The sequence below is a fragment of the Cervus canadensis genome, chromosome 14 (assembly GCF_019320065.1).
Source record: "Cervus canadensis isolate Bull #8, Minnesota chromosome 14, ASM1932006v1, whole genome shotgun sequence".
Lineage (NCBI taxonomy): Eukaryota > Metazoa > Chordata > Mammalia > Artiodactyla > Cervidae > Cervus > Cervus canadensis.
In genome coordinates, this window is record NC_057399.1 from 2,496,611 (window position 1) to 2,516,803 (window position 20,193).

At 40.7% G+C, this 20,193-nt stretch overlaps 1 protein-coding gene across 7 annotated transcripts in view; it reads left to right on the forward strand.

Annotated features, from left to right (window-relative positions):
* The window catches only part of MSRA (methionine sulfoxide reductase A), a 374,360-nt gene that overhangs the window by 40,323 nt on the left and 313,844 nt on the right, over positions 1 to 20,193 (forward strand). Inside the window, exons 1-2 of one of the 7 annotated variants that reach the window (XM_043486562.1) lie at positions 2,595 to 2,993; positions 3,195 to 3,269. The exons of 4 other annotated variants lie outside the window; for them this stretch is intronic. Coding sequence is in view for 1 of the 3 variants with exons in the window: in XM_043486560.1 (XP_043342495.1) it covers positions 2,981 to 2,993 (13 nt within the window). In the remaining 2 variants the exon portion in view is untranslated. Of the gene's footprint in view, positions 1 to 2,506; positions 2,994 to 3,076; positions 3,270 to 20,193 lie in introns of those variants that run through there. 2 more of the 7 variants (XM_043486560.1, XM_043486563.1) reach the window with 2 other exon arrangements.

Here is a 20,193-nt window from a genome sequence, read left to right on the forward strand (position 1 = left end):
TTATGCTTTATGCTTGTGTCTTCAAAATCAAATAAAAGAAAAAGAGTTACAAACAAAACATATTTCTACTGTCTTTAACATTTGCTTCTGTGGGTTTACCTGTGCTTTTTATTTCTTCATGTGGATTTGAGTTGCTGTCTAGTCTCCTTTCATTGTCACCTGAAGGAGAAGTTCCCTTCGTGTTTCTTATAGGGCAGATCTGCTAACAGTAAACTCTGTTTTTGTTTATGTGGGAATGTCTAATATCTGCTTGAATTTTGAAGAAGAGTTTTGCTGACGGAGTTCTTGGTGGGTGATGGTTTCCTTTCAGCGCTTTTGGTGTCTCATACCACTTGCTTCTGGCCTCCATGGTTTTAACTGATCAATCAGCTGTTGATCTCCTGAAGCCTTCTTTGTTCACTGAGTCCCCTATATATGAACAAATTCCACCCCCAGAGCACATTCATAAGTCCAATTTGCTTGTAAGTCCAACAAAGTTAGCCTTGGTACCCAACTAACACGGTTGGCTGTATAGTACTGTCCTGTTATAGGTTTATATCATCTTTTTGCCTTGCTCTACTCTCTCAATTATTTTCACTTTTGTTTCCATTGTTGGCACCTGGCACTTCTTAGCAGGACCAGCTACATCACTGCTGCTTTTACACTTGCTTTTCTACATCCTGGACTTGAGATAAAGATTCTCTGCTACTTTAGTCCAGTAATAGAGTACACTGAAGTGTGTACAGTGAAGTGCTTAAAGCACTTAAAACACAACTGCTTGTGGAAGATGCATGTGTGTGAACTGACTTATGTAACTGGACATGCAGACACACGTTCCCATCTTTGAAGGTTTGCATCTTGAAGGTCCATAATGTAGGGGACTTACTATACCTGAAGAGTCAGTTCTTACTACTTTCAAAATTTTCTCTTTGTCTTTGGTTTCAACAGTTTGATTAGAAATTGCAAATCTACTGTCACCCTGCCCATCAGTCCTTATTTGAAAGGGTAATATGGAACATTTTGGTTACTGCTTTAATTTGTCCCTCAACATATCTCTGTAGCATTTCTCTCATCTGTCAACTGTATGACTTAATAGGATGTTGTTTTGTTTTTCATTACTATATTTCATAGTTTTATAGAATTTCAGAGTGATGTTTATATGATTGATCCCCATAATTCATTCACAATAGATTTGTTGAGCCCCTGCATATGAAAGACTCCTTGCAAGACTTCCAGGTTTCTTAGGTAAGTGACAAATGGTCCTCTCTGTGAGGATGACACATTTGGTTGGTTGAGGACACATACTCAACCAATTATTACACATTTAGAATGAAGGTATACTTAGTATAAGCAGAGTGTTTTGGGAGCACAGAGGAGGAATCACTGATTTTTATATTAGATAGAAAAGCAAAGTAAGTATTATATGGATGAAGCAGTTTAAGACCCTGAGGTTACATAAGTTAGAAGGACTGAGCCAGAGACTAGAGGCTACTGTTCTGGGTTCTTTCTATGAAACCACGTCTAGAGTATTCTGTATTTTGAAACATCAGAGGTAAAAATGGTTTCTTAAATGAAATATGATTTTGTAGACCGTGATGCTGTTGGTGCTGGAATTTGGACGCCGTACCCACAGTTTCCCGTTTTCAAATGTATCACTAGATCCACAAAGGACAGGTATGTGTGTGAAACACAGATGGACTGTTTCGCTTCAGAAGCTGTACATGCAGCAAATAAAAATCAACAGCATTTATTTATACTTATCAGATGATATCAATTTAGTAAGCAAGTGGCTGTGTTGATACTTGAAGTTCAGATTATCAAAAGATGCTTAATTTTATTCCATCAACTCTTTTTTTCCCTTTTGAATTGATATTTGTGTTTTGAAAAGAAATTTTTCTGCCTTTCATGTCCAGTAACATTTTGGATGGGTATAGTTTATATTAGAGTTTCCTTGAACATAGGAATTGCTGATCAATCAGAACTCTGTTCTTTTCCTTTAGGATAAAGCATGACTTATTTGGGCATACAGTTTTAATTTTAATCTGCATGCCTCCTTCTCTGTTCTCCCATGATTCTTTGCAGCAGGGCAAGGGAAAGCAAGCCTTATAAAAAGAAATACAGTATGTGGTGCTTATTAAAGTTACATACATCTCTTCTCACAGGAGAATTTTGATTTACTGCAGGTTGTGCATATGTCGCATATGGACATTTCTAGGGAACAGATTCTTTATCGCTGAACAGTGAATGGCTTCTAGTACTCCATTATTGCTCCGGGAACATGTTAGTAATGATGATGAAAGGTAGGATACCATGAAATCTGTAAGGTGATTTGGCAGAAGTCGATGCTGTTGGTGCCAGGATTGGGGTACCGTACCACAGTTTTCCTGTTTTCAGATGTATTAATTGATCCGCAAAGGACATCTTTTGGAGACAAGAATTCAGACAGGCTGGCACAGGCTGGCCCTCCGCCAAGACTGCTCGGAAGGTTGCCATACTGGGAGCAAAAGAGTGAGAGAGAGAAAGAGAGAGAGAGGGAAGGGAGAGAGAGAGAGGCAGAGGGAGAGCTGAGGAAAGAAAAAAAGGCAAGACTTGGCACAGCTCAGTCAGATCAGCTTCTTTTGTCTGCTTTCTCGGCTTGAGCTTCAGGAAAGAAAACCGTCCTGGGGTACAGAAAACTCAGAACTTTTTGGTTTTCAAACTTAGAAGGCTTTTTAAGTCTCTTGGGCTATTTGAAAGTGTTGGTACATACAATGACGTTTAGGCACCAGTATTAAGGGAAATAAAAGCCTTTTTCAAAATGAAGCTTCCACAGTGTCCATGCATTTGGGAAATACTGTATTTGATTTTTTTTTGCATGTATGATTATACTATGAGAGACAGCATTGACAGTGTAGAAGATGGCAAGGCAAATTTCTAATTAGAGAGACTATTAATTTTCTACAAAATAAACTTTGTTCATCAATACAAACCTGCTTTCAAATCAAATCAGACCTCCTTCGGAATGTGTTCAGAACGTAAGTTTTTAGATTTTATCTTATTTTATTTTTTTCCCATTTGTAGACATTCACTTGTCAAGGAGTGTTTCTAAGATTTTATGCAACCCAGCCAGGAAGTCAGAGTAGAAGTTGTTTTATCCATGTGTTTAAGAAAACGTTTTCTTAAAGCAACAGCTTTTATTTCTGCTGCTTCATGCTGTCCTAAACTACATCCCCCAGCAATGAGTGACAACACTGAAGACCAGAAAGGCAAGCTGAAGACACCAGACTTCGCTTGAAGGGCAAACAAGAAATGTGAGCTTGGTCATTATTTTTGTGTGTGTCTTTGGTCTGAACCAGTTTTTGGAGGTGGGTGGGGAGGTGGGTGGGGAGGTGTCTCTGTCTAAAAGATGTGTGCGATTAGGGAATTCTCATTGTGAGAAGGAAATGATAAAAGGTAATTTTTATGATGTTGGCAGAAATGGCTGGGAATGGCAGAGAATAGCAATTTAAATCTTTTGGATAAGAAGTAGTGAGCTGTGCTTGAGATACTTGGAGAAAAATTCTATTGTGTTTAGTTGATTAGATTGTATAATTAAACGATGACTATAGCCTGCCTCTCTCAAAATGTTTTAAGTGGAAGGAAAATCTAGAAAGTTCATCGATTTTCTTTCCAATACTACCTGGTGTTCTACTTAGATATATGTATGCTTTATATCTGATTTCTTAACAATAAATACTTCCTATTAGGCCTGGGTATGGTTGGATTGTGATAGTTCTGCTCTTAAAAATCAGCATTATTATAGGAAAGGTGCCCTGTAAGGCACGTATTTTTGTCGACCATCCTCATTGTCAGTGAGTGTTCGATTTCTAAAAAAGAGAGTTTGAGTGGTAGGATTAGGTTCTGACTTCCTGTGATAATATATTTTCTTTTACATTTTGTGTACTAAAAGAATACAGGAAATTCATGTATATTCACATAAGTAGTAATCATTTTGGGCAGTATAAGAGATTGCTCCACGAGCCATGCTTTTGTTTTGAGTTTGTCATCATGGATCTGTGAATCCTTTGACAAAAAAAATTTCTTTTTTGTTTGTAGCTTGATATTATTGTGCGCCTTCGATAATCAATTGTTGCAAATGGTTTTTATGGTATTATCATGACACACCAGCAGTGTGAGGATGACATGTAGCACACAAATACAATTTAAAAATATGTGAAATCTAATACAGGTGTTTTGCATAGTCCAGCTTAAATAGTTCCCTCAACTTTTTTTTTTTTTTTAACTCATCAACATTTTGATCTTCATTTTATTGAAATCACTCGATGTTCATGTGGGTTGCCAAAATGACAACCTTTGTTTTCTAAGCTTCTTTATACACCACCTCGCTGATGCTCTAAAATGGACGCCAAGACATAAAAGACATGCTGATAGGCACTGGAAGGGATGTTTGCCTGGCTACCCTCTTCCCTTTTGAACTGATCACAAGATCATTCATGCCTACACTAAAAACCAACCATATAGGAAACAAAAGGAAAGTTCAGTAAATAAGTTTAAATTAGAGCTACATTTTAATATTGACCGACCGTCTTATTACCGATTTATATTTACTTTCATTTACTTCTTAACCATTTGACATAACCTCTTGTCATTTAGATTTGCTAGATGTATAACTTCTTTTATTTATTGAAGACTTTTATTCTTTTATTTATTTCCCTTTAAGGTAGAATAATTATTTGCTAGGTTATTTCATAACTTCTTTGCGGCGAACTCAGTAAGAACAAACTTACATCCAGACTATTTTATCCAGCTATTTTCTAACAGGATAATAAAAAATAAGTGAATTAAAAAACAAAGATATCAGAACATGCCTTAAAAATAATGAATTTTTCGATAGTGGTAAAGGTACATGTTATAGTGTTTATTAGACTTAAGATTTTATAATAAACATAAGCTGTTATAGCTAATAAAGTTTCTTACTAGTATATTCTCTCTGGCCTACTTGTTACATATCTTAAAATGAAAAAATTTCTGTATTAAGTTGATCCTTCTTAATGGGATATAATAGAGACTTTTTTTTTTTTTTAAAGATGTGTTTACGGAGTGGTGTTGGTTACATTGTCAAATACATTCATTTAGGTTTAACATGGTGCATTCTTCTTTTCTTTCAGACCTTTTATTTTACAAACACGTTGGCATTTAGTTTATAAATTTCCACATTAGTGTTAATATTTCAAATCTTAAAGTGTGTAAATACAAGCGATATGATTGTAAATGAACTTTATCTCAGCATTTATTCATTGTAGTTCGTATTGTGGCATATTTTGAAGGAGATTTATTAAGACAGAAATAGATTAATATTTAACTGCTTCTTGATGCCTGTTATTAAGTCCCATTTAGATATACCTGAACATACACATGCAAAATGCAATAATGGTACTAATACAAACCTCCCAGGGGGCTTTAGTCCAACATTTTATAATTATTCACTCATTTATTCGTTTATTGAACAAATGTTTATTGAGTGCCCGCTCTAGTATGCTAATATCTTATTGATTTGGGGTAACAGGGAAGGAAGCCACATACATGATTAGAAGAGGGAAGAGATTTAAAATAGAACTACAGAATTCTAAAGAGAAAGTAGCACTACTGTAATGAAATTTATTTCAATAGGTTAAAGTTTTGTTAACTTTTGTTGTACAGTATTTGTGTTGTGTTTGTTTCAAAACAGTCAGGAGATTAGTGGTAGGTCGTCTGGATAGCTCTGAGAGTTTTGCTTTATCATTATTTAGGTTTCTACATCTTATTCACCAAAAATCTTCAGCTGTTCAAGTCTTCTGATGGACATCTAAAATAAGCAATTCAAATATTAAGAGGTGGAAAATTAAATAGGGAGGATAGAACTACCACTCACATGCTAAAATTTGTATATGTCCAAGCAGGTGTCACTGAGCCTTCAAAGATGTGGCTGTGATGTAAAAAACAGTGACTTCTTTATGAGGGAATATTTTTCCTTTCCTTTGTTTTTTTTTGTGAGAAAGAGGAAGAAGAGGAGGCCAACCCCACATCCATAAGCCAGCATCGTCCTTAGGAAATAAGCGTGCTAGAGGGCGGTGTACTTTACGTGGACCAATCAGTTCAAGTTCTGCGTTCTCTCGTGTTTCCTTTTGTTTCAGTGTTTGCCTTAGCTTTGTTCACCAACATAAAGACTCTTGGGCACAGTACATCTCTTGACTCTAGACATAGAGGAGCATTTCACCTAGTGGCCTAACATTTCTGACCTGCAGTTGGTCTCTAATATAAAGAGAACCTGGTATAGATTCGTTTTTTGAAAGGAGATAAAAGTCACAGGGCCCAGGGAGCTGAGCTTGGAGGCGTCTGTGGTGGCAGTTGCCTCTGTCCGGGCTGGTAGCCAGTGGAGTGGAGACGAGAAATGTTTCAGCTGTCGATGTGCGCCATGGAAGTCTTCGAGTGAATGTTCTCAAAGGTGCTCTGCGCCAGGCACCATGTGGAATGTAGGGGATACGAAGACAGAATTTCTGCCCAGAAGGGTTTCAGGGTCTAGTTGTGGGGAAAGGGAGGATCAGAGTAACTGGCAATTGTATAGGTCATCACAGTTTACCAAAGGCTGTCAGCCATTGCCTCTAATTCCAGCGGCAACGCCTGGCACAGTGGCTGGTTTATAATGGCCACCCAATAAGGATTCCTTGAAGGATCAAACCAAGTTGTGAACCAGTTAATTATCTTCTTCAGTCTTATTGGATTAAGATAGTTTTTCTCCTTCACGGTTGCTTTTGTCCTGAGCCTTTGTTGCTAGTTATGGGTTTAAAGAGGGTGAAGTGTAGGGCCACATTCTCTGTGACCACATCAGAACCCCCGAGTTTGCCATCGGAGACCACACAGAACAAGGATTTGACCGATTTCACAGTGGCCCTGACCAGCCCTTCCCTCCAGCCGGCCCTCCATCGTCTCGTTCTGTCACTCCTAGTGTCCCCGAAGGATCCCATAACTGTGCCTGACGCCTTGGTGGTGTGGCCTCAGCGTGGAGGAGACCAGCGGTTGTCTAACAAGCTTGAGCCTCTCTGACGAGCCTGGGAAGAAGGCTGAGGGGACTGAGAGAGAGTGCAGTGAGGGAGCACCTGGAGAGCTGAGCGCAGTGCTCAGTGGTTGGCCTCAGTCTGACGGTCACGTCACCAGCCGAATAAGGGTGCAAGTGGGGTCTTGGGGTTAGACTGCAGTATCAGAAAGAGCTCGCTTTGAGGGTGGGTGACAGCAACGAAGGGTGGCTGAGGCTAGTTCATGTTGACCAGCATCTTTCTCGGTCTTTCTCCAGGGCTGTTTTGAGGCTCAGGAGAGGGAGGGGCAGGTCAGGACCATTGTGAACTGTTGTGTACTGCCGGGGCATCAGGGGTGGGGGTGCTAAAATTCAGCCTGCCCTTTCCTTCCCAAGCCCTGTGCCTTGGTTGGCTAAAGGAAGGTACAAAGTCACTGCAGGTATGAGCAGTGGCCCTGGAGAGAGAGAGAGGGCCTGGGCTGAGGCTTAGAATTGGAATTTCAGGAAAGGAGGAAGGTCTGAGGGTCTGGGGTGGGGAGGGCAAGCATTCCAATATTTGATCTAGGGGGTCCAGGTGGTGTGTGTGTGGCTCAGTTGTGTCCGAATCTTCGTGACCCCATGGACTGTAGCCCACCAGGCTCCTCTGTCCTTGGGATTTTCCAGGCAAGAATACTGGAGTGGGGTGCCATTTCTTCCTCCAGGTGGGGTAGGAGATGTGATTAGAAGAGTTCCAGAGAACACAGTTGAAAACAGGGAGAGATGAGTATATAGAAATTCTTCTGGTAAAGTGAAAGAAAAGGTTTGGAGAATACTGAACTTGGCAGTTATTCTGACACCCAACAGGTTGTGAATAATAGTAATAGCCCCAGCTGCAAGTAGCCCCGACCAAACAAATCTCTTAGTTTGGTCACTGGTTGTTTTAAGGTTATTTTATTTCTTTAAAGCTTCCCTGGTAGCTCAACTGGTAAAGAATTCACCCGCAACGCAGGAGACGCCAGTTCGATTCCTGGGTCAGGAAGATCCGCTGGAGAAGGGATAGGCTACCCACTCCAGTATTCTTGGGTTTCCCTGGTGGCTCAGCTGCTAAAGAATCTACCTGCAGTGTGGGAGACCTGGGTTTGATCCCTGGGTTGGGAAGATCCCCTGGAGAAGGGAAAGGCTACCCACTCCAGTATTCTGGCCTGGAGTATTCCATGAAGTATTCCATGGGGTTGCAACAAGTTGGAGATGACTTTCTCTTTCTTGTTTTTTATTTCTTTAAAAGAAAGTGTAGAAAAGGAAAAAGGTTACCTGTTTGTGTTCTAATTTCCACAATGTTATAAGAGTTTAAATTCTTTCTTCTGTTTTGCAGTTAGGAATCTCTTGGTCCTATATAATCAGAATACCCATAATGTATGGATGTTGAGGTTTTATGGAACATATTTTGGTATTAGAGTTTGGGTTTTGAAGAATTAGCCCCTCTGTAGTGATGTCATCCTTTTCATCTCATATGTCAAAGCCATTTATATCTTTTTCCGTTAGACACTCTAAGTGATTTTCCCCAACTTGAGAAGATCAGGTTGCTCTCTGACACTCAGGACTGCTTTATCCCAGTGCCTTTGAAAACAGCCCTTTACCATCTTAGGTTAGAGAGAATGGGCTTCAGAGTCTCACCAGTGTCAGGTTGAATTTTAACTCCATTTTTTACTTGTTGAACTTCGGTCAAGTTATATAAACTTAGTTTCTTCATGTATAAAACAGGGATCATGATACCTTCCTCAAAGAATGTTGGTAGGAGACTAGGGAAATATATACAAAGCTCTTAGCGTAGTGTTTGGTACATCAAAAGTACTCAATGAATGCCAGGTACTGTTTTTTCAAGTTGTTGTAAAAATTCGTAACATAAGCTTTACCGACTTAACTATCTTTAAGTGTTCAGTTTGGTGGCATTAAGTATATTCATTTGGTTTTTTTGTGCTGTCATCACCATGATCCATCCTCAGACATATTTTCATCTTACAAAACTAAAACTCTGTCCCTATTAAATAACAGCTTCCCATTTCCCCTCCTCCTAGTTCCCCGGCAGCCCCTATTTTAGTTTCTGTCTCTGTGAATTTGACTACTGTAGGTACTGCGTGTAAGTGGTATCAGACTGTATTTGTGACTGGATATTTCACTTAGCATAATGTCCTCAAGGTTCATGCATGCTATAGCACATTTCAGAATGTCCTTTGTTTTTAAGGCTGAATCATATTCCATGGTATTTGTATACAGCACATTCTACCCACCTGTTCGTCTGTCAGTGGACACTTGGGTTGTTCCCACCTGTGGCTATTATAAATAATGCTGCTTTGAGTGTGGGTGTACAAATATTGGGTTGGCCAAAAAGTTTGCTCGAGTGTTTTCATAACATGGGAAAACCCAAATGCATTTTTTGGCCAACCCAATATCTGTATGAATCTCTTCTTTCAATTCTTTTCGTATATGCCCAGAAGTGAAATTGCTGGTCAGAAGGCAGTATGAGCTCTCACAGCAGGTTATGTTTTTGAAAAGCTCATTGTAAGTGGAAAGCTGTAAGTTGAATTAGACTTTCCAGCATAGATAATGGTAAAATAAAAAGAAAGTTATAGACTTGACTAAAGGCTCCTGATGTCTAGATTTTGTGGAAATAACCCAAACACCACATTCATCATCTGTAAATTATTTTATGTATAAAATTTTGCATGGTGTGTTAATCAGGGCAATACTGTTATCACCACATAAAATAGTATTTGTACATTATCATGGGATAGTCATATTTCTTTTTTAACCAAAGTGGTTTCTTTGCATTCTTGCCATTTCTTTTTTTCTTTTTTAATTTCAATACAGTTGACTTACAATGTTGTGTTAGGTTTTGGTATACAGCATTGTGATTCAGTGTGTGTGTGTGTGTGTGTGTGTGTGTATTCTTTTTAAGGTTATTTTCCATTATCGGTTGTTAAAAACTACTGACTGAGGTCCCTGTGCTATACAGGAGGAACTTGCTGTTGCATTCTTAGCATTTCTGTTTAGGTATTTTCCTTTGGCCATTCTTTTAGGGAAGGTCTCCTGGCAACAAATCTCTTAATTTTCCTTTATCTGAAAATGTCTTGATGCCCCCTTTTTTTTTCCCAAAGGACACTTTTGCTGGGTATAGAGTTCTGGGCCGATAACTTTCCCCCCGCCAGCACTTGAACAAGCACCACTGCCTTCTGCCTCTGTGGTTTCTGATGAGAAACTGCTGTCATTCCAATTGTTTTCCATTCTGTGCAAGATGTTTCTTTCTCCTGACTTTCTTTTGCTTTGTCTCTAGTTTTCAAAGAGTTTGATTATGATGTGTCTTGGCATGGATTTCTTTGGATTTATCCCAGTGTTCACTCATCTTCTTAAATATGGGGGTTTATGTTTTTTTTTTTTCCCCCGCTGGATTTGTAAGGTTTTCAGCCATAATTTCTCTGAGTCCATTTTTAGGCCTTTCCTCTTTCTCCTTTTCTCCCAGAACTTGAATGATATGGATGATAGATTTTTGTCGTTGTTGTTGTTATGGTCCTCCGGGTGCTTGACACCAGTCATGTTTTTTTTTTTTTTTTTTTTAAGTCTGTTCTGTCTTTGTTGTTCATATTGGGTAATTTCTGTTGTTCCTATCTTCGGTTCACTGATTTCTTTCCTCTGTTACCCTCATTCTGCAGTTGAGGCTAGTGAGTTTTAATTTGCATTTTTATCTGCCATTCTTTGCTGAGACTTTCTGTTTTTTCATGTGTTCCTTGTGCTTATTGAAACAGTTTTATGATAACTGCTTTAAAATCCTTGTCATAGATAATTCCAGCATCTGTGTCAATTTGGTGTCAGCATCAGTTCACTGTCTTTTCTCATTTGGGTTGAGATTTTTCTTGTTCTTAGTATGATGAGTGGTTGTGATTGTATCTTGGATGTTTGGGGTATTACGTTATGAGACTGTGGATCTTACTTAAATCTCTGTTTTAATAGAACTCCTCTGACCCCCTCCCCTGACTGCAGGGAAGAGGAGACACTTCCTCATTACTAGGAGGTGGGAGTGGAAGTCCAGTTTCCTCACTGGCCTTTCTTTGCAGCTTGGGTGGGAGGGGTGGGGGTGAAGTTCAGGTTTCCCTAGGTGATACTGTTACTCACATTGTTTTGTTTTATACTTGGTAAAATAACCTGAACAGGACTGGAGCTGTATATTGCTTAAAATTTTAGCTTATATTGCTGGTGGTAGTTATGTTTGAAAACTTATTTAATGATATTTAAATTCTCAAATTAGGAACATGGGTCCTATCTAATCACTAGCTTTCTTAAGGTTGGTATGTGTTTACCATGAGCCCATTGAATGAAAGATCATAAGTGAAGAAACAAGATTATAATTTCTAGTTTATTAACTTTGAACATTTATTAGAAATCGTTGTATTTATTCATTCGGCTGTGCTGGGTCTTGGTTACTGCGTGGGCTTCCTCGGGTTGGGGTGAGCTGGGCCTGCTCTCCAGCTGCGGTGCGTGGGCTTCTCGTTGCCGCGGCTCCGCTTGTTGCAGAGCACGGGCTCTGAGAAGCCCAGGCTCCAGTGGCTGCAGCGTGGGGGCTCAGCGGTCGTGACTCCCAGGTTCTAGAGCACAGACTCATCCGAGCTGTGGTGCGTGGGTTTAGTTGCTCCGTGGCCTGTGGGATCTTCCTGGATCAGGGATTGAACCTGAATCTCCTGCACTGGCCAGTTTACCACCGAGCCCCCAGGGAAGTGCTGAACTTTTATTATTAAAAGAAGACAAGCCTGCTGGTGCAAGGTTTCCAATTTTCCCATTAATAACATGCTAGATTTTATCAGACTTTTGTACTTATTTTTAGAAGAGGTCAGTATATTAGGAATAGAATAAATGGGTCTGACTGGGTGGTTTTAAAAATTTCAATGATAAAAATATTTCATTTCATTTACTTACTAACACCTGTGGTTTCAGGTCAATAACACAGATCTTGATGATGATGTGTATGTCTTTAAGTAAGTAAGTCGCTCAGTCGACTCTTTGCGACCCCGTGGACTGTAGCCTACCAGGCTCCTCAGTCCATGGGATTTTCCAGGCAAGGGTACTGGAGTGGGTTGCCATTTCCTCCTCCAGGGGATCTTCCCAACCCAGGGATCGAACCCAGGTCTCCCGCACTGCAGGCAGATGCTTTACCCCTCTGAGCCACCAGGTATATGTCTTTAGAGTAATAGATTTTCAGAGTTCTTAACGGTCATCTGAGGTATAGTAATGACAATACTGAATCCCAGGACTAGATCACTTACTAACTAGGTGATCTTGAGAAAATCTCTGGAAATCTGAGGGTTGACTTTTCCTCTCAGAAAAGTGGATGTCACAATATCAAATCAAAAGGTTGTTAAGAACATTAAATGAGGCAATATGACTGAAAGCATATTGAAAGTATTGGTGGAGATGTAGAAGATACAGACATATGAGAACTTTGATGTCCTCATGCAGGAATGTTAACTGGTACTTGTGCTTTGACGAATAACTTGGCAATATTGAGTAATTTGGGCGTCCCTGGTGGCTCAGTCAGTAAAGAGTCTTCCTGCAATGCGGGAGACTGGTTCAATCCCTGGTTTGAAAAGATCCCCTGGAGGAGGAAATGGCAACCCACTCCAGTATTCTTGCCTGGAAAATCCCATGGACAGAGGAGCCTGGTGGGCTACTCCAGTCCATGGGGTCACAAAGAATTGGACACGACTGAGTGACTAACACTTATACCTGTAGTGAGTAATTTGACATATTTGGCAACACAGCCCCATTTCTAGGTAATTCCCCTAGAGATCACAAATAGAAGTCAAGTGCAAGTCGGCCATGATAGCACAGTCAGCCCAAGACAAAAAATTAAATGTCCATCAACAGAAGAAAGGATAAACAGAAGAAAGGATAAAATCATTTATATACATTTTAAATTATGTATAACAATAGATACATTGTTTATGGCTATATATATATATATATATATATATATATGCATGCCAAGTCACTTCAGTCGTGTCCAACTCTTTGTGACCCTATGGACCATGGTCCTCCAGGCTCCTCTGTTCATGGGATTCTCTAGGGAAGAATACTGGAGTGGATTGCCATTTCCTTCCCTGGGAATCTTCCTGACCCAGGGATCGAACCCATGTCTCCTGTATTGGCAGGCGGATTCTTTACCACTGAGCCACCTTATGACTGTTGAGAAGTGTTATTTTGCTGTTTGCAGAGCCTCCTCTAAGCTCACCAATAAGACAGGCACGTTGCTATTGAATCAGCAGCTTCACCAGAGAGGGGCTCTCAGACTCTTAGCAAGAATGTTCTGTTGATCTGCTTACACTGATTTTTATACAGTAAATAAACTCGGTGCAATAAGCACTTTCTCCTTTCCCTCACCAGTCCTCTTGCTAACAAAATAACTTAATTGAGAAATTCAAACTGTTGGGGCAAGGGGGATTGAGTTGTGGCAGAGGCTTCTTGTGTATCTTTTGTGGTGCAATCAAGTAGCACTTATTCCCCAACTTTCTGCAGCCATCCCGCCTAAACAAAACCCACCTAATCTCCCAAATCACTTTGCAAAACAAAGGAACACACAGAAGGTCCGAACCCGGAAGACTGGGGGCGGTTGCTGGGCGTTGTGTGTGAGGCACGCCCTCTCCTTTCCCAGCTCCTTGCAATTTAAGTGGAACTGACTGGAGATTGTGTGTGTTTTAAAATCTGCGTGTGGATGTGTGCTCCCAGAGAAAACTTGAATTAGTACAAATTAGTACATAACCAAGTGTAATGCTCTAGATAAAAATTAACAACTGCTAGAAGAGTGGACTTGCAGAATCCAAACCTTAAGGCAAGCCTGGTGGCCTGCACTTGGCATGCTTGCTTTTTTTTTTCTTTCTTTCCATTTTCTTGAGATATAATTGACACATAGCACTGCATCAGTTTAAGGTGTATAGCATAATGATTTGACATATGAACATCATGAAATGATGACCACAGTAACTTTAGTGAACACCTGCAACCTCATATAGATACAACGTGAAAGAGAAAAAAAGTTCTTCCCTTGTGATAAGAACTCTTAGGATTTACTCTCTGAACAACTTTCATGTGTAACACTGGCTGAGACTTAGTTGCTCAGCCATGTCTGACTCTTTGCGACCCCATGGACTGTAGCCCACCAGGCTCCTCTGTCCATGGGAATTCTCCAGGCAAGAATACTGGAGTGGGTTGCCATGCCCTCCTTCAGGGATCCTCCCAACCCAGGGATCAAATCCAGGTCTCCCTGATTGCAGGTGGATTATTTACCGTCGGTGCCACTAGGGAAGCCCATATGTAACATCATTTCAGTTGAGTTGCTCAGTCGCGTCCAACTGTTTGCGACCCCATGGACTGCAGCACGCCAGGCCTCCTTGTTTACAACTCTCAGAGTTTACTAAAACTCATGTCCATTGAATCAGTAATGCCATCCAACCATCTTATCCTCTGTCGTCCCCTTCTCCTCTCGCCTTCAATCTTTCCCAGCATCCGAGTCTTTTCAAATGAGTCACCTCTTCGCATCAGGTGGCCAAAGTGTTGGAGTTTCAGCTTTAGCATCAGTCCTTCCAATGAACATTCAGGACTGATTTCCTTTAGGATGGACTGGTTGGATCTCCTTGCAGTCCAAGGGACTCCCAAGAGTCTTCTCCAACACCACAGTTCAAAAGCATCAATTCTTTGGCGCTCAGCTTTCTTTATAGTCCAACTCTCACATCCATACATGACTACTGGAAAAACTATAGCTTTGGCTAGACAGACCTTTGTTGGCAAAGTAATGTCTCTGCTTTTTAATATGCTGTCTAGGTTGGCCAAAACTTTCCTTCCAAGGAGTAGGCATCTTTTTAATTTCATGGCTGCAGTCACCATCTGCAGTGATTTTGGAGCCCCCCAAAATAAAGTCAGCCACTATTTCCACTGTTTCTCCATCTATTTGCCATGACGTGATGGGACTGGATGCCATGATCTTTGTTTTCTGAATATTGAGCTTTAGGCCAACTTTTTCACTTTCCTTTTTCGTTTCATCAAGAATCTCTTTAGTTCTTCTTCACTTTCTGCCATAGGGGTGGTGTTATCTGCATATCTGAGGTTATTGATATTTCTCCCAGCAATCTTGATTCCAGCTTGTACTTTATCCAGCCCAGCATTTCTCATGATGTACTCTGCATATGAGTTAAAGAAGCAGGGTGACAATATACAGCGTTGACATACTCCTTTCCCAATTTTGAACCAGTCTGTTGTTCCATGTCCAGTTCTAACTGTTGCTTCCTGACCTGCTTACAGAGTTCTCGAGGCAGGTCAGGTGGTCTGGTATTCCCATCACTTGAATAATTTTCCACAGCTTGTTGTGATCCACAGAGTCAAAGGCTTTGGCATAGTCAATAAAGCAGATGTTTTTCTGGAACTTTCTTGCTTTTTCAATGATCCAGCGGATGTTGGCAATTTGATCTTTGGTTCCTCTGCTTTTTGTAAAACCAACTTGAACATCTGGAAGTTTACGGTTCACGTATTGTTGAAGCCTGGCTTGGAGAATTTTGAGTTTTACTTTGCTAGCATGTGAGATGAGTGCCAACTGTGCAGTAGTTTGAGCATTCTTTGGCATTGCCTTTCTTAGGGATTGGAATGAAAACTGACCATTTCCAGTCCTGTGGCCACTGCTGAGTTTTCCAAATTTGCTGGCATATTGAGTGCAGCACCTTCACAGCATCATCTTTCAGGATTTGAAATAGCTCAACTGGAATTCCATCACCTCCACTATCTTTGTTCGTAGTGATGCTTCCTAAGGTCCACTTGACTTCGCATTCCAGGATGTCTGGCTCTAGGTGAGTGATCACACCATTGTGATTATCTGGGTCGTGAAGATCTTTTTTGTACAGTTCTTTTGTGTTTTCTTGCCACCTCTTCTTAATATCTTCTGCTTCTGTTAGGTCCCTACCATTTCTGTCCTTTATTGAGCCCATCTTTGCATGAAATGTTCCCTTGGTATCTCTAATTTTCTTGAGGAGATCTCTAGTCTTTCCCATTCTGTTGTTTTCCTCTATTTCTTTGCACTGATCACCGAGGAAAGCTTTCTTATCTCTCCTTGCTATTCTTTGGAATTCTGCATTCAAATGGGTATATATTTGCTTTTCTCCTTAGTAACATATGTAACATACATATGTTACATACCATATGTAATATGCAGTGGTGTTAATTATATTTAGCATGTTGTACACCACATCCCCAGGACTTAGAACTGGAAGCTTGTACTTTTGACTGCCTTCATTTAGCCTTCTTCCGCCCATCACCTACCCATACCCGCAGACCTGGTCTCTTTCTCTATGACTGACTGATTGTTTTAATAACTGACCTACAGCACTGTGTTAGTTCCTGGTGCACAATATAGTGATTCGATATTTCTGTGCATTTTCTTTAATTTGTTTTTTTAAAGTTTTTTTTTTTTTTGATGTGAACTATTTTCAAAATCTTAGTTGAAGTTGTTACAATATTGCTTCTGGTTTATGTTTTTGAGTTTTTTGACCACTATGTATGTGGGATGTGAGTTCCCCAACCAGGGATTGAATCCATACCCCCTGCACTGGAAGGCAAAGTCTTATCCACTGGGCTGCCAGAGAAGTCCCATTTCTATACATTTTAAATTTATCACCACCAGACTCGCCTTTCTTAAGGGCAGTGGCCACACGCTTTGCTCAATGCATGTTTACCTTATTATAATGGAAGTGTTAGTGATTCAGTCATGTCCAACACTTTGTGACCCCATGGACTGTAGCCCACCAGTCTCCTCTGTCCATGGAATTCTCCAGGCAAGAATACTGGAGTGGGTAGCCATTCCCTTCTTCAGGGTATCTTCCCAACCCAGGGATCGAACCTGGGTCTCCTGCTCTGCAGGCAGGTTCTTTAGCATCTGAGCCACCTTATTGCACTTGTTGGCTGCTCAGTGCAGTGAATGAGGGTCCTGGCAGCACAGAAGGAAGCCAGCTGAGTGTCCGCTCCTTGGCTGGGCTGGTACATTTCTTCTTCCTCCCATTTATTGAATTCTTCCCTGGAATCAGCCGGCAGGGAGAGTCACCATCTCTGTATCACCCCTCCACTGTTTAGAATTTTTGGGAAAACTTTAATAAAGAAAATGTGAACATGTTTACCCTTTCTTTAGTCACAAACTGTGTTTTCTCTGTATCTATGCCTAAGTAATTGCAGTGGCGTGAGACACACACACAATACATACAATTTCATACATTTCACGCTGAGCACGTTGACGCGCAGGGAGGTGAAGTACCTGACCTAGTTACTGACAACGCTGCTTCGCTTGTAGCTCAGTCGGTAAAGAATCTGCCTGCAGTGCAGGAGACCTGGGTTCGATTCCTGGGTTGGGAAGATCCCCTGGACAAGGAAATGGCAACCCAGTCCAGTATTCTGGCTTGGAGAATCCCATGGACAGAGGAACCTGGCAGGCTACAGTCCATGGGGTTGCAAGAGTCGGATACGACTGAACCACCACCAGGGCTCTATCAAGTCTTCTGCCTCTAGAATCTCTTATTCATTCCATTACTTGGTTCTTGTTTGCTCTGTGATGGGGTCAGTAGGAGGAGAGTAAGTTGGTTCTTTTATATTAGCTCATCCTCTTGGAACTGTGTACTGAGGTTAATTCTCTGCCCTTCATTCATTCATTCAGGCACTCAATTCATCATTCATTTAATATCTGAGTGTCTGTTAGAGCTAGTGTTGAGGACGCAGTAGTGGACAGAATGTAAGCAATCTCTGCCCTCATGGAACCTGTAGTAAAGCGGTGAAGAAAAGACCACAAAAAAGTCAGTTCAATCAAATGTAATGTCAGGTATGCCAGGTGAAGAAGGGCCTGTTTAAAAAGTCTTCTTTCCCGCTTCAGATAAAGGGAGGATCATTAATATCCATGTACTTTAAAGAACATGGACCTCTTTGACTGTAAGACTCTTCTGCCTTTTTAAAATATGACATTGAATATAAACCCATAAAATGAACAAAGACTCCAGGACTTTAGAATCCTGGAGGTCAGTAAATCTGCCTCCTTGTAGCCAGAGCAATGCGAATCTCCTTTCTTAGCCTCCTAAGAAGCAAATCCTGGAGTCTCTGGGCCGTAGTTTCTGTGCGAAACAGCACCTAGCAGGGAGGTGCATGATGAATTGTTTTGTGTGTCTCTGGCTCAGAACCTTCTCCTCACTTAATCTTCTATCTATCCAGATTCCTTTTAATGCTTTGGAACCACAAACTGGTGCTAGTGACCTTTGTTTGGCTTTTTCTGGATGTGTGTTAGGAAAAGGAAAGAAAAAAAAAAAACAAACCACAAAAACCCAACATGCAGTTTAAATAAAGAAAAATGTGTTTTACTTCCAAGAGAGCTTTTGCCATTTTCTTAATGCTTATTCTTCTTCGGAGAGCTTATTATGGAACACAGTGTGACAGTAGTTTACCATGGTGGATGTGTCTTGTCCGGGCCAGGGGATGAATTAGAGCCCTGATAAAGGCCAGAGGAGCAGGCAGAATTGCACCTAAATTACCCCCAGATAGTTGCCAAGCTATTCTACTTTTTTAAAGACCTCCAGAGAGCATCCCTAATCGCCTCTAGTTTCCCTTTACTGTGTTTAATAACTTGAGCTGTCAAGAACATCTTCCTCGTATTTAACCCAGTTTTCCCTTGCCACAGTTCAATCCCGTTTCTCTTGTTGTCCTTGGTGGTGACAGAATAGCAGGTCATTATCTTCTCGATAGTATCCTTAATGTTCTTGAAAGGCATCAGGGCATTTTCCCTAAGCCTGCACTTCTCCCAGTGAAATAAACACTCCTGTTCCTCCTGGCCACCTCCCCCTCCTCCAGGGTCCTATTTGGAAGTATGGTCTCTGACATTTTGCTCTTAAGTATCTGGTCAAAATAGTCACATTCATTGGTTCTCTGACTCACACCTGGAAGGAGGGACCAGAATGTTTCTTGCCCCTCCTGTTCTTGGTAGTCTATGGATTGTGCCTGCTGGTTTCTCTTTCCACAAAAATGTTTTCTTCTGATTGCTGTTTTGGTCCATTTTGGTTCTCCATTGACTTCATCCTCAGGAAAATATGGTACATCAGTAAAGTTGGCATTATCCTGTTACTGGTGCTCTCCTCCTTCTTGATTCAGTTTAAAAAAAATTTTTTTTAATTAAAATTTTAATTTTATGGCTCTGCTGTGTAGCATGGAGATCTTAGTTCCTCCATCAGGGATTGAACCCTTGCCCCTTGCACTGGAAGTTTGGAGTCCTAACCACTGGACTGTCAGGGAAGTCTCCTGATTCAGTTTTGTAGATTGCTGCAAGGGAAGTTGGAACATAGAAACTTTGCTCTGTAAGTGATGAGTGAAGATGTCCTTCCCGTCAGATTCTGTGTGATCCTTACGAGGAAGTGAGATTAATTCACATCTCCCCAGCACTCAACAGAAATGCCCGGCATGTTTTAAACAGATTTCCTGACTGTTGGTTGGTTGCCAAATGAGTTACTGGGAAATTGCCTTCATTCTGTTGCTTTAGGTTTCTGTCTCTGTGTCCCTTCTACCCAAACATAAAAGCAGCTTCTGGCCTTTGCCTGACTGCCGGTGTAGGCAGCCTCCCACTTCAGCTGCCAGGCTTGTAGCAGATGAAATAAAAATCTATTTATAACCGGTCTCTGGTAGATTTCCTCCCTACCTGTGCTAGTGCACCATCAGCAGGTGTGCTGAACAGATGGAGGAGGGTTTTAATTTTTTCGGTTCAATTAGATCAACTCTCCAGGATCAGACCAGTACACTCTCTTCCTCACTTAGTTTCTTCCTCCTGGCATTAAAATTGTTGAGCATTGCAAATACAAATTAAGACCAAGAGGTAGAACAAATATAGTGCCTGCCTTTAAAACAAATTCTTTAACAGAGGGGCCACATTTGACATCAGATGAAAAATCAGTTTTAACCTGTTTCTACCTACTGTTCAATTTTATCATTCTTTAAATAATACTTGGAGTGCTAAAATGCTGGAGTATAAATGCTGCCTTTTCTCTTATGATGTACCTTTAGTATTTGAAATGAACCCATTTTAAAATACATTGTTTTTGAGGTAACAGTTTGTCTCTGGTAGTTCAGTGGATATTACAGAGAATTTTAATGAGGAGCTG